Source organism: Penaeus vannamei, chromosome 27 (genome assembly GCF_042767895.1).
Source record: "Penaeus vannamei isolate JL-2024 chromosome 27, ASM4276789v1, whole genome shotgun sequence".
Lineage (NCBI taxonomy): Eukaryota > Metazoa > Arthropoda > Malacostraca > Decapoda > Penaeidae > Penaeus > Penaeus vannamei.
In genome coordinates this window covers 28,836,634-28,851,633 of record NC_091575.1, presented here as the reverse complement: position 1 = coordinate 28,851,633, position 15,000 = coordinate 28,836,634, and the positions used below count along the sequence as shown (strand labels likewise).

Sequence of the window (15,000 nt, the reverse complement as noted above, 5' to 3'; positions counted from 1 at the left end):
AACGTTTTATTCATTCCGAGAAAATATCTTTTTTAAATCTCAAAAATTTTCTGGTTTCTGGACGAGCTTAACGTGCGTCCATACTGAAGGGAGGAATGCCGACTGGTATACTAAAATCCTTTAATGAATTATGATTTGACTTTTATGATTTTAATTATGGTTATTTAATGAATAATGGTTTGACATGTTTTTCATGAGGTGAAGATACAGCAGTCCGACTCCACAGCTGCCTGAAAACCACACCACGAAAACTCCAACTTTCCACTCAATACCTCTTCCCATACCTCACAACTCACTCACACCCTGAAACCATCAATACCACTCAACAAAAAAATCTTTTCCCATACCTCACCCTTAATACCACTCAACAAAAAAATCTTTTCCCACACCTCACAACTCATTCCCACCATTAATACCATCAATACCACTCAACAAAAACCCCCATTAAAAATCCCTCACACCTACTTAAAGCAGAAATCGGCAGGGTGAACGTAGTAGTCCGTGAGCGTGCCGTCAACGGGAGGCGTCGCGCAGAATTCCACGGCGGGACACACGTTGTAACGCCCCGTCTTGCAGTGGTGGCAGCGTCGGCACGGCACGCCCGGCTCGATGGCTACGCGGTCGCCTGGGTGATGTGATGACAATATAGATATATATGATGTGATGACAATATAAGATCCCAACCACATCACGCAAGGGGGCGTGATGTGGTTGGGCAATGTTTTCGTTACTGTGTCGTTAGAGTGGTAGAGTGTTTGTTATGTTTATTTTATTTTTTTTTTTGTCTGTGTGTTGTTCGAGAGAGTTTTTTTTTTTTTTTTTTTTTTTTTTGGTTCGGTGAAGAATCAGGTGTGTCTGTGTGTTGTTAGAGAGATGTTTTGTTTGTTTGTTTTTTTGTTCGGTGAAGAATCAGGGGCGGATGTGTGTTGTTAGAGAGATGTTTTGTTTGTTTGTTTGTTTGTTTTGTTTCGGTGAAGAACAGGTGCGGATGGCCTTGGGTTGTATCCGAGTGGGTGATTTTGGGCTCTGTGGGGGCAGAATGTGGATTATGAATAGGGTTGGAAATGTATTGGAAAATCACTTGCTTTTGGTATTATAAGTGAGTAGAAATATTTTAAAATTTATGATAACCTGTGGCTGGTCATCAACAGTGACATAAAAAACGTTGAAATTACACATGAAATGCCATTGATGATTTTAGCATTATTATTATTTTATTTATTTATTTTTTTTTCTTATTTAGGAACATAAAAAATCTATATATGAAAATGTATTATTGCTTACACTTTATTTTTCATGCCTCCCTGTGTCTGCTTCGACGGGGCGTTATAAGTAATATTGAAATTACACTTATGAAATTATTGATATTTTTTCAAGGAAATATAAAAGGCAATATAGCTATTTACACTTAATGTCATAAATTTAATACTGAATTTAATTTCGTCTTTTTTATTTCATAACTGCGAAACAATAATAAATATGAATGTGAAAAAGACATAAATAATAACAATAATTCATAAATAATAACAGTAATTCCAAAATGTGAATGTGAAAAAGACGTATGGATAAGAAGGAATGATAATAAATAATAATAATTCCAAAATGTCTGACATGTAAAGATTTATTTCTTTACTAGATATTTTAGTTTAATCGTAATTCAATCGCCATTTCTACGTATCCTTCACAAAAATATTAAAGAGACGGGCGTTTCCTATATTCACTCTGAAAACTGGATGGCAAGTGTTTCAAAGATAAGGTAAATAAAAGTGATTTTAACTTTTTTTTTTATAACGAATTCCAAAAACTTCTTAGCAATATAGATGGATATTGGTAAACGGATTTTATCGCAAAAGGGATTTCTACGTTATCCATTTTTTTTCGTTTGTTTTTGTCAAATTATCATCCCGGTTATGTGTCAGTTACAAGTACATTTCCGCCTTTAGTTTGTATGAAATTCGTGTGTGTGTGTGTGTGTGTGCCTGTGTGCGTGTTTATGTATGCGTATGGACGTATGAATGTTTATATGTATGTATATATATATATATATATATATATATATATATATATATATATATGTATGTATAAGTAAATATACATGTAGATATAATGTATATATGATTATGTGCATGTGTCTGTGTGTATATAGATAGATAGATAGATAGATAGATAGATAGATAGATAGATAGATATAGATAGATATAGATAGATATAGATAAATAAACAAATAAGTAAAGAAAAAAATATCTATATACACATATATACGTACGCATACACCAAAGAAAAAAGCAAACTCCACGCCCCACTCACCCGGCTGGAGGCGCCTGACCCCCCGCCCGCACCGCACAACCGTCGCCGAGGTCTCGTGTCCCAGAACAATGGGGGATTCCACCACAAACCTCCCCGTCCTGCCCTTCCACCAGTAATGGACGTCGGAGCCACAGATGCCCACACTGCCCACGCGAAGGAGCACCTCTGTGGGGCATGGCGGTTGGGAGAGATTTTTTTTAATGGGGTTTTTATTTTTTATTTTTTATTTTATTCATTTTTTATCTGTTTTTTATGGGGGTTTTATTTCTGTTGTTGAGTTTTTTTTTTTTTTTTTTTTTAATCTGGGTTTGTTGGGTTTTGTTGTTGTTAGTTTTTTTTCTTGTTTGTTTTGTGTTCGTATTTGTTGTTTTGTTGATATGGGTAGTTGGTTTTTTGTTATTTTTCTTGTTTATTGGTATTAGGATTGTTGTTTTGTTGTTGTTATGACTAAAGCTGTTGTTATAGCCGGAACTTTTATTATTGTGGCGTTATATACCAATTGCAAAAATAAATAAATAAATCTATACACTAAAAGATAAAAAAAAATGTAAAAAAAAAAAAAAACCCTAAAAGAAAAAAAAAAGTCGAATACCGAAGCTGAAATAAATTCTAGAAGTCGAAGTTTTCTGTACTGAAATCTGAACACCGAAGACCTCTGTAAAACGTACCGCACTTTGAACTTTCTTTTAGGTTAATACTCTCGAGAATATTGACTAAGGATTTACCTGCAACTTACTTAACTAAATTGGATACTCGAGGAGGAGGTCAGATGGAGAAGCTCCTCGAGAAAGGGTAATAAACACTTTTTTACACTTAATTCCTTTGACGGATGTTTGGTACGTATATAAGCATGCTCAAACATGCCCACACAGACGCACACACACATACACACGCACACGCACATACACAAGCACACACATACATACACACGCACACGTACGCACACACATACACGCACACGCCCACGGCCACGCACATACACACACATACGCACACGCACACGCACATACACACACACACACACACACACACACACACACACGCCCTTATACGGATTATCAGACTATAATATTTATTAGATACGTCATCAGGAAATTAATTGATAGAAGTCTGGGGGAAATGGTAATAATGAGCAGCTATTTATATACACACATTGACACAAACACACACACATACACCCCTATATATGTGTGTATTTTACTTTATAAGCATGTGTGTGCGTATATATGTACGTATGCATTTATGTTTACACACATGTACATATACATATATACACATACATATATCAACATATACATTTATACATATATACACATACATACATACATCAACATACACACATACACATATAATACACATACATACATACAACATATGCACATATACATATAATACATATACATACATTCATCACCATATGCACATACACATATAATACACATATGCACATATACATATAATACGCATACATACATACATCAACATACGCACATATACATATAATACACATACATACATCAACATGGCTGCCTCACCTCCATCTTTAGGTTCAGGAATAGGTCTCTCCTCCTGTAAAATAATAATAATAATAATAATAATAATAATAATAATAATAATAATAATAATAATAATAATAATAATAATAATAACAACAACAATAACTATAATAATAATAATAAAGTGACACGTGTTTCTTCTCCCACGTGGCCGATATACACCTGTAATTATGATATCCTGTGGTTATTGTTGGTGGTGAACAAAGCGGTGTTCTGCGAGGCTAATAACTAGTAAGAAGCCATTGTGTATGTACTGTATATCACACAGTCACCTTTACGGATAATCTTGTAGGTTCTTGTTTTATTTCGTTATGAAGTATAGACTGGTGGAGTCGTACACACACATACGTACATATGTGTGTGTGTGTGTGTGTGTGTGTGTGTGTGTGTGTGTGTGTCCGTGTGCGCGCTCATGTGTGTAAAAACAGCAAAATCGCAAAATAAAATTAGAGACGGGGTGTTGGAGGAGCAGAGAGAGATAACGTAAAAAAAATATGAAGAGAAAGAAACAGAGACAGAGACAACGAAGGAGAGATAAATAGTCTCAGAAACGAGGAAGAGAAAGAAAGGAAAGAAATACAGATAATTCTTACAACTAACAACAAAATCTAACAACAGTATAAAAAAAATAATCCCTCACCAGCCTCATATCCTGAGCCTTGTACAACACAGCGGCAATGTTCTTCCTCTCCATTTTCTTTCTGTTCCAACAAATAAACAAACGATTAAATGGCGATGAAGTTGAGAAAATAAAAATCTCGACTATAATGTAGAAACTAAAAAGCCATATATACAATAACAACGACGATAAAGATACTACACAGAAAGCGTCAAGATAGAAACTGATGATTATACATAGATAGCTCTCGTTATCAGTTCACACACACTATTATGGCGTCTTATGTAATCTCGTATTAAAGTTTCATCCAGTTCTTTACTGCGCATGCGTAATAGGAGCGAACAGGATCAACTTTAGATAGAACTATGGATCGGCATTACCTTTTAAGCTCAAAGTTTAATCCTACACATGCGCAGAACGAGCTAGTTGATTCAACCAATCGTGTATTGCCACGTAATGATTACGTCATCAACTCCTTAGAAAAGATTGAGTTGACATTAACTTTTATTCTTAGTATTAACGAACTGAATTCTGACATATCCATGACAAAGATGTTTGTAAAAAATCATCATTGTGTATTCTGAGAAGTTGTGGGATATTCAAACTGCTGATATAACCCTTAGCAGTGAAAAGAAAAAGGAAAAGAAAATCCCATTTAGAATTCAATAATTTATAGACAGAAGCAAAATTATTTCCAGGTTAGGAAAGCGATCCCATATTATGCAATATTTTGATGAAATGAAAATAGAAAGCTTTTGATAACTTCACTATTAGGTTTTAAATCCAAAGTATAAACTTTCTGATTCTGCAAACCACAGTGAATTGCAAAACCACTTAGAAATTCGTTATCCGGATCCTCTCTGGCACCCTGAAATAATGACCCTATACATACCCCTCGACCACACACGAGGCAGAGCTGTCAGAGAAAACTCGAATAAAATTGATGATACAAATATTTTATGTTTGTTTATTCACCTTCAGTTAAATTGCCTATAAAATGCAAAGCCTAATTGAAGCCATATATACATATTATTTGTTCTGACACAAACATAATGACTTCACGATATAATGCTATACATTATAATCTTGTAAATGTATATTTTTTCTCTTACTATAGCAATCTTCTCATTAAAAACATTACCGTATAATATGAAAATGCTAATAGGCAACTGCTAATTATTATCTATATCAACAATTTCATAGAAAACAGCAAATTTACCGACAAGCATACTAATTCGTGCGTCTGGCAGGTGTGTCGTGCATCTCCGGCGCAAGTAATGTGGATTTGGGTTAAACTTTCATACTGGAATAACTTTATTGTCACAAAAAAACCTTATCATTTTTTTCAAGAGGGAGAAAGCTTATCTTCAGCTGATAAGGATGGGAACTCAGGTATGGCTGATAGAGATGTGGGGGATGCTGGATGGTGGAGAGGAAAAGGAAAAGAGGGAGGGAGGGAAGGGAAGGAGAGAGGAGGAAGGAAGTAAAGAGATAGGGAGGGAAGGAGGAAGGAAGTAAAGAGAGAGGGAGGGAAGGAAAAGCGGAAAGAATGGAAGGAGAGAGGGAGGGAGGGAGGAAAGGGAAAGAGGAAGGAAGTAAAGAGAGAGGGAGGGAAGAAGGGGAGAAGAGAGAGAGGGAAGGGAAACAGGAAGGAAGTAAAGAGGGAGCTAGGAAAGGGCGAGGGAAAGAGGGAAGAAGAGAAGGGGAGATGGAGAGAAGGAAAAGGGAAATAGAAAAAGGAAGGAGAGAAGGGAAAGATGAGAGAGAAAAGACGAGGTATGTAGGTCGAAACAGAAAGGGAGGGGGAAGGGAAGAAACAAGAAAGAGAGAGAGGTAGACAAAGTAAACAGAGAAAGAAAGAAAGAAAACAAAACGGTATCCTTGAACAGCCTCTTAAAGTATCTCAGATATGGCGAGATACAGATGTGATTCGATGCAGATATTGACACGCACGCACGCTAACCTAACCTTGTACTGACACGGGTTTTCTTACAAGTGTTCTTAGCATTAAATGATTCACACGCACATACACACATGTATATTTATGTGTGTGTGTGAGAAGACCCACAATAACACTTAATCACGTATGTGTATCTGTATGCGTGTAAGTGTGTGTATATGTATGTGTGTGTATGTGTGTATGTGTGTGTGTCGGCGTGTGTGTGTGTGTGTGTGTGTGTGTGTGTGTCGGCGTGTGTGTGTGTGTGAGTGTGTGTTTGTGTATGTGTGTGTGTGTTTGTGTGTGTGCGTGTGTGAGCGTATGCTTTTGACTTTCCATTCTTTTTAGAGTCTTGTTTATTTCATCAGTATCTAACCATATCTGAGATTACTATCTCTATTACACCATAGACATGGCGCAATAAAGGGCATTAGATAATGTAATACTGAAATTAATCACACAGAAATTAGTTTAAGACTAGATACAATATTAAAAAATCAGAATCCAGATGATATAGATTATGAGAAACTGGGCAGATATATTGGTAATTTAATCCCATATTTTACACCTATTTAGAGTTGATTTCTAAACTGATTTTAAGGGATTGATCTTATAATCATGTAAATCTATTTCACGCTTCATATTTATATAAGTTCTTACTAATTAATATTGGCTAATGACTTTGTACACCAATGTTACCATTTAACCTCATAATTTAATATGAGGTTAGACACACACATACACACACACACAAACACACACACACATACATACACACAAAAAAAATAATAAAAAAAGAATGTTCGATGGTACTGTCGGCCGCTGTTATTAAATTCTTTCATTTCTCCCTTCACCTATCAACGGTGTTAAAGGGAAGGTCCGGTCTCTACCCACATGTTCATGGATAACTATACATTAAAGCATAAAGAATCAATATCAGGTCAAATGCTTGGAAAGGCAATTATAATTGAACCAAAAATTCGGCGTTTTGTATTCCCCGCGACCGTCGTCTGCTAAATAATTGACATCGCGCCACCATGCATGCGTGACGTCACAGGATGTATAGTAGAGAGGCAGAGACCCAAAATCTCAAATTCAAAATAATTTCGTAGTAGAAACATACGCCCATCCCAGGTAGGCCATAGGCTGGGGGATGGGGACCGGCTGGATGTGGATTCATTCAGCCCCTTAAACCCCTATTTTGACCCCTTTTCCCCCAAAACGGCTTTTTTCACATCTGGCACTTACAGGAAGTTCAATTGGTCACTGCTTGTAGGGTATTTGTGATAGAGGAATAAATGACCACTCAAAATGTAGCTTGTGATTTCATCTAACAGATTTATTGACATAGCTTTACAAAAAAAAAGTACTTTTCATGGTTCGAGGGGATCAAAATTGTGAAAAAAAAACTTGAAATTCAAATTTTTGACCCTTTATGAAACAATACCCTGTGTAGCCAGAACAGGGACACTGGGTTCATTTCAAAACATTGTATTGTTAAGAGGAACTATTGAGACAGTTTTTGGAAAAGTTTAGGTTCAGTGAACAAAATAGGGATGGAGTAATTAATTTTTGAAAAATTACCCTTTTTCTCAAAATCGCATATTGCAACTTCTTGATTGTATAAACAGAAAAATCAATATATCTCTCACATGTGACTGTGAATCTAATAATTTATTATGTTCAAAGTGGAATCAAATCGTATCTGAATAGGTACGGCAGGAAAATAGTCGATTTCTCTGTGATCTTTGTTTTCGAAAATCAGGAGAAAAAAAAACAAACAAAAACAAAAAAACAAGTACAGTGGATTCGTAAACCAAGGAATAAAAATGATTCTCGCGTTAGATTTATATCTAACTCTGAACCATTTCCTGTTTTTCATTAGTATTATATTTTCTGTATCAAAGTACCAACACAGTCCTTCGTAAACACTTTCATCTTTTCTTTTTCCTCGATATAATCTGTTTTTTTCCTTACGTTGCCAGGGTTTCCGATCCATTTTGTATCTTGCCTCTGAGCGTTTAAGTAGTTTTCGCCTTATACTACTAAACAACACCCTACCACTTCCTCAAACTACCTTCCATCACCTATTAATGGAGGGCGCTGTCCATCAGTCACCAGGGCCCGGATACTCAAAAGAGCCTTAAGTTAAGACGCTCTGGAGGCCTTAACTATCCAGCTGTATTTCCCTTATATAAGAGCGAAGAGTGTTGATTTCCCATCCCCCTGGAAACCGCTAGAGGCTGCTCTCCCCCTGCCTTAACCTAAGGCGCCTTTACTCGCACCAATATGGCGGGTCCGTTAACGCGTTTGAGAATCTGGCCCCAGGATATTAATTTTGTGCGCATCCAATTTACTCAATTTTGGCGAACTGGTATCCATAATGGCTGGCTTTGAAAGATAAAAGAGTGATCAGTGTTGTGGAGAATATTGTAGTGTATAGGGTGCATAGTACAAGCTCTTCCTTGTGGTGAAAACGTACTAAATATTTTGAGCGAATTTGTGATATCTGTTTGTTGACATTTTGCCTGAATCACCCGGACGAAGCAATGGTCGACCGAACTGTGAGTATAATACTACGCGTTGTGAAGTTTTATACGAATACTACGCGTTTGTGAGGCTTTATTCGTAGACGTGAATGGAGAATTATAACTACGACTATTTCGTTAAAGAATATCAGAATATTCAAGTAGATATGGAAAAGATTACGACGCATAGAATGCATTAGAGTAGAAAAATATGTACGAGTTTCATTCAAATGTATTCGAAACTATTCGAAACCGTCAATATGTAAGCTGATATAAGTTATGTAGAATTGGTTACAAACATTTCATTTTTATTGCGTTGCAGTGAGCTTAGAATGTGTATAGCTATAGGTACTTACTGAACATAAAAAGAAGAAAGATAAATGTATTATGCTGTGAATTTATTATGTCATATAATTCATTTTACATATTTGGCTGTATGGTTGAGGCAATTTCTACATATAGCATAAACAGTTGTTGTATGTTGTAGTTGTTATTTATTAGTGATATATTTGATGATTGTTTATCGTCTTACATTTATTATTTATCATTGTTTCTTGTGCCTTACATTTATCATAATTATCATTATCATCTTCATATCGTTATCATCAATGGCATCATTAATCAATCAGGCATCATCATTATCACCATCATCATCATATCACCATCATCATCATATCACCATCATCATCATATCACCATCATTAACATCATCATCACTGCTATATTTTACCTATCATAAACTTTGAATGAGTATGGCTCATGGTTAAGGACAAATTATGCAGCCAAGGAACTTAATTTGTATGTTGCATCCATCACTCCCACATGGAAGAACACATAGACCATCTCATAGACCATTTCAGGAACGGATACCATGCGTTTCACATGTATGTTGAGTGCATACAGTAATGTATATGGTTCGCGTTGTTATGATGGGCGAGATGAGTGTTGCCATATTTCCACCGCTAGACATGAGAGTAAATACTCATTTTTTCCGCAAAGAAAGGGACTTCTAAAATAAATAAATAAATAAATAAATAAACGCTAAATATGAAGCAAACTTTAAAAAAGAAAGAAAAAATCCACTGGATCATAATTCAAAATTTCTAGATCTAGCGCGAAAATCGCTACCATGGCAACACTGATAATGATGATCTGAATAGACATTATTTTACAAACGCTGTTGATTCCATGCATTGTTACTCAGTCAGCGCATATAGGCTCGATTTTTATTTATCGAAAGGAATAGTGAGTTTGTTGATATGTATCCCCCTAAAGATGGGGTCACATTGGCACTGCATTGCAACCGTTGCCAGAATTTGCAATCTGTGGCTACAGTAACCAAAATTCTCGTTTCCTTACCTGATTCTCCATAATTTTTGTTTTCCAAAATTATGGAAATCAAAAGTTGCCGTGATTAAAGTTCAGCAATGGTAGAGTATCAAAATCTCACTTAACGACAGCCTAGGCTTGGCGCACCGGCAAAGGCCAACAACTGTCAAATATTTTGTCTTACTCTAGAACCAGATGGCTTTTTTTTTTCTTTTTTACTGGACAGTAAATCTCTAGAGGGAAGATCTACAAGAATTATCTTGCCAGTATAATTTGCCTTTTCTCGCTAGTGAAGGCTGTAATGATATTAATGGTATTAAATTTCATTGCAGTTTTAAATGATCTTAGGTGGGAACAAGTAAAAAAAAAAAAAAAAAAAAAAAAAAAAAAAAAAAATATATATATATATATATATATATATATATATATATATATATATATATATATATATATACATATATATAGTTTCGTTATCGTCTATAAGTTTCACCTTGCATTTAAGATAAATACACCTATGTATCTATTTATGTACGTATGCACGTACGTAGCTTTAATTCGTATCAGTGTGTACGCGTAGTATATGAAGTTTAATTGTTTATATCAGTGTGAATGCGTGGTATGTATAGAGTTTATATATATTTAGTGTGTGCGCGGTATATACAAAGGTATTTAGTTATATCAGTATACATGCGAGGTATGTTTATTTATTTATATTAGTGCGTGAGGTATGTATAAAAGTTACTTATTTATATCAGTGTCCTTGTATGGTATATGTAGTTTATTTACGTATATTAGTGTGCATGTATGGTATATGTAGAGTTCATTTATCTATATTAGTGTGCATGTATGGTATATATAGAGTTTGTTTATCTATACTGATGTGCATGTATGTAGAGTTTATTTATTTATTTATTTATTAGAGTGTGGGTGTGCAATACGTCACAAAATTTCACTATTGCTATTAGGCGATAAATGCATTCAAATTATTGTAGTAATAAGAGAAAGCGAAAGGTGACGTGGAGGGGGTGGGGGTGGAAGAAAGACGGAGGGGAAAGGGGAAGAAGTGAAAATAAGAAGAGAAAATGAGAGAATGGAATTGAAGAGAATCGGGGAAAGAGGAGAACAGGGAAAAGCATTAAAAAGGGTATAGGAGAGTATCAGGAGAAAATGGAGGTAGAAGAAACGGGGAATGAGAGAAAGATAAAAGATAGGGGACGAGAAAAAGGACAAGAAGAGGGGAAATTGAAGGGGAAAGAGAAGGAAGAAAGTAGAGAGAATAAAAAGTAAAAGAAAAAAAAAACATCGAAAGTAGAGGGTGATAAAACAAAACTAACGATTGAAAAAAGTGAAGAAAACTGAAAAAAAGAAAACAAACAAGCGAAAAGGAGGAGAGCGAAAGCGAAGCAAAGGAAGAGTAGGTGAAGAAAGGGAGTGGGGAGACAGGGAGAGAGGAGAAGAAGAAGAAGGGGAGACAGGGGGGAGGAGGATAAGAAGAAGGGGAGACAGGGGGGGAGAAGAAGAAGGGGAGAGAGGAACAGGGAAGGAGGAGGAGAAGAAGGGGTGAGAGGATAAAAAGAAGAGGAGAGGGGAACAGGGAGGGAGAAATAGAAGAAGTGTAGACAGGGGGTAGGAGGATAAGAAGAAAGGGAGACAGGGGGGAGGAGGAGGAGGAGAAGAAGGGGAGTGGGGGCCAGGAGGTGAAGAAGAAGGGGAGACAGGGGGAGGGGGAGGAGAAGAAGGGGAGTGGGGGGGACAAGAGGGGGGGTAAAGAAGGGGAGTATGGGGAGGGAGAAGAGTGTCCCAGCGAGACGTGAGACTTCTCTCGTCGAGCGGTCATTCGGCGCCAGGATCTGTGGGAGCGAAGACCGGCCGGAGTGGCACTGTGGCACTGAGTGTGGCACTGAGAGGTAGGGAGCGCTCCGTCTCTCGTACTCACTCGGGAAACGTGCTGTGTGTTTTGGTTCTTTTGTTTATTTATTTATTTATTTGTTTATTATTATTATTATTATTTATTATTATTTTTTTTTTTGTGTGTGTGTGTCTTGTATGTTCATTCGTTTTTATTTTTGTTTATTTGTTTGATTTTTTTTATTCGCTTTTATTGTGTTTATTCATGTTTTTCTTATCTGTTCATTGATTTTTGTTTTACTTATTAATTTTTATTTTTGTGTTTATTTATCTATTTATTTTTATTATTATTATTATTATTATTTTTTTTTTTTTTGGTGTTGTATGTTCATTCGTTTTTATTTTTGTTTATTTGTTTAATTTTGTTTATTCGCTTTTATTGTGTTTATTCATGTTTGTCTTATCTGTTCCTTGCTTTTTGTTTTACTTATTGATTTTTGTTTTGATTATTCATCTTTATTTGATTTATTTATTCATAATTTTTAATTCTATTTATTTATTTCTCTGTTCCTATATTTATGTATTTACTTATTTTCACCATATTTATTTTCATTTTATATATCTATTTTTTATATAATATTAATGTTTTTAAGGGAATTGAATCTTTGAAATTACTATCACCATATTTTATTCCACTATTTTCTCTTATCAACCATTCTCCTATTTATTTACCTATCTACGCATGCACTGTCTTTTTTTTTATTATTACCTGAAAAATACAGAAACAAAGAATGTGAGAAAGTTAAAGCCACATCAACGAACCACTGTTAGCGAAGGAAATAACGAACCACTGTTAGCGAAGAAAATAACGAACCACTGTTAGCGAAGGAAATATCGAACCACTGTTAGCGAAGAAAATAACGAACCACTGTTAGCGAAGAAAATAACGAACCACTGTTAGCGAAGGAAATAACGAACCACTGTTAGCGAAGAAAATGACGAACCACTGTTAGCGAAGACAATAACGAACCTATGTTAGCGAAGAAAATAACCAACCACTGTTAGCGAAGACAATAACGAACCTATGTTAGCGAAGAAAATAACGAACCACTGTTAGCGAAGACAATAACGAACCACTGTTAGCGAAGACAATAACGAACCACTGTTAGCGATGAAAATAACGAACCACTGTTAGCGAAGGAAATAACGAACCACTGTTAGCGAAGGAAATAACGAACCACTGTTAGCGAAGGAAATAACGAACCACTGTTAGCGAAGGAAATAACGAACCACTGTTAGCGAAGACAATAACGAACCACTGTTAGCGATGAAAATAACGAACCACTGTTAGCGAAGGAAATAACGAACCACTGTTAGCGAAGGAAATAACGAACCACTGTTAGCGAAGGCAATAACGAACCACTGTTAGCGAAGAAAATAACGAACCACTGTTAGCGAAGGCAATAACGAACCACTGTTAGCGAAGGAAATAACGAACCACTGTTAGCGAAGGAAATAACGAACCACTGTTAGCGAAGGAAATAACGAACCACTGTTAGCGAAGGAAATAACGAACCACTGTTAGCGAAGGCAATAACGAACCACTGTTAGCGAAGGAAATAACGAACCAATGTTAGTGAAGGAAATAACGAACCACTGTTAGCGAAGAAAATAACGAACCACTGTTAGCGAAGGAAATGACGAACCACTGTTAGCGAAGGAAATAACGAACCACTGTTAGCGAAGGCAATAACGAACCACTGTTAGCGAAGGAAATAACGAACCACTGTTAGCGAAGAAAATAACGAACCACTGTTAGCGAAGGAAATAACGAACCACTGTTAGCGAAGGAAGTAACGAACCACTGTTAGCAAAGGCAATAACGAACCACTGTTAGCGATGAAAATAACGAACCACTGTTAGCGAAGGAAATAACGAACCACTGTTAGCGAAGAAAATAACGAACCACTGTTAGCGAAGACAATAACGAACCACTGTTAGCGATGAAAATAACGAACCACTGTTAGCGAAGGAAATAACGAACCACTGTTAGCGAAGGAAATAACGAACCACTGTTAGCGAAGGAAATAACGAACCACTGTTAGCGAAGAAAATAACGAACCACTGTTAGCGAAGGAAATAACGAACCACTGTTAGCGAAGGAAATAACGAACCACTGTTAGCGAAGAAAATAACGAACCACTGTTAGCGAAGGAAATAACGAACCACTGTTAGCGAAGGAAATAACGAACCACTGTTAGCGAAGACAATAACGAACCACTGTTAGCGAAGGAAATAACGAACCTCTGTTAGCGAAGAAAATAACGATCCACTGTTAGCGAAGACAATAACGAACCACTGTTAGCGAAGACAATATCGAACCACTGTTAGCGAAGAAATAACGAACCACTGTTAGCGAAGAAAATAACGAACCACTGTTAGCGAAGGAAATAACGAACCACTGTTAGCGAAGGAAATAACGAACCACTGTTAGCGAAGGAAATAACGAACCACTGTTAGCGAAGGAAATAACGAACCACTGTTAGCGAAGAAAATAACGAACCACTGTTAGCGAAGAAAATAACGAACCACTGTTAGCGAAGAAAATAACGAACCACTGTTAGCGAAGAAAATAACGAACCACTGTTAGCGAGGAAAATAACGAACCACTGTTAGCGAGGAAAATAGCGAACCACTGTTAGCGAAGAAAATAACGAACCACTGTTAGCGAGGAAAATAACGAACCACTGTTAGCGTAGGAAATAACGAACCACTGTTAGCGAAGAAAATAACGAACCTCTGTTAGCGAAGACAATAACGAACCACTGTTAGCGAAGAAAATAACGAACCACTGTTAGCGAAGAAAATAACGAA

At 36.3% G+C, this 15,000-nt stretch overlaps 1 protein-coding gene across 2 annotated transcripts in view; it reads right to left on the bottom strand.

Annotated features, from left to right (window-relative positions):
- Positions 1-4,843, bottom strand: part of LOC138866916 (sorbitol dehydrogenase-like) — a 17,678-nt gene extending 12,835 nt beyond the window's left edge. The window contains exons 1-5 of one of the 2 annotated variants that reach the window (XM_070141125.1): positions 4,749-4,843; positions 4,504-4,564; positions 3,843-3,876; positions 2,308-2,472; positions 466-625 (exon numbers count right to left, since the gene is read on the bottom strand). In XM_070141125.1, the coding sequence (XP_069997226.1) occupies positions 466-625; positions 2,308-2,472; positions 3,843-3,876; positions 4,504-4,557 (413 nt within the window). In that variant the 5' untranslated portion in view covers positions 4,558-4,564; positions 4,749-4,843. Of the gene's footprint in view, positions 1-465; positions 626-2,307; positions 2,473-3,842; positions 3,877-4,503; positions 4,565-4,685; positions 4,705-4,748 lie in introns of those variants that run through there. The other variant, XM_070141126.1, reaches the window with a different exon arrangement.
- Positions 4,844-15,000: the final 10,157 nt, after the last annotated feature.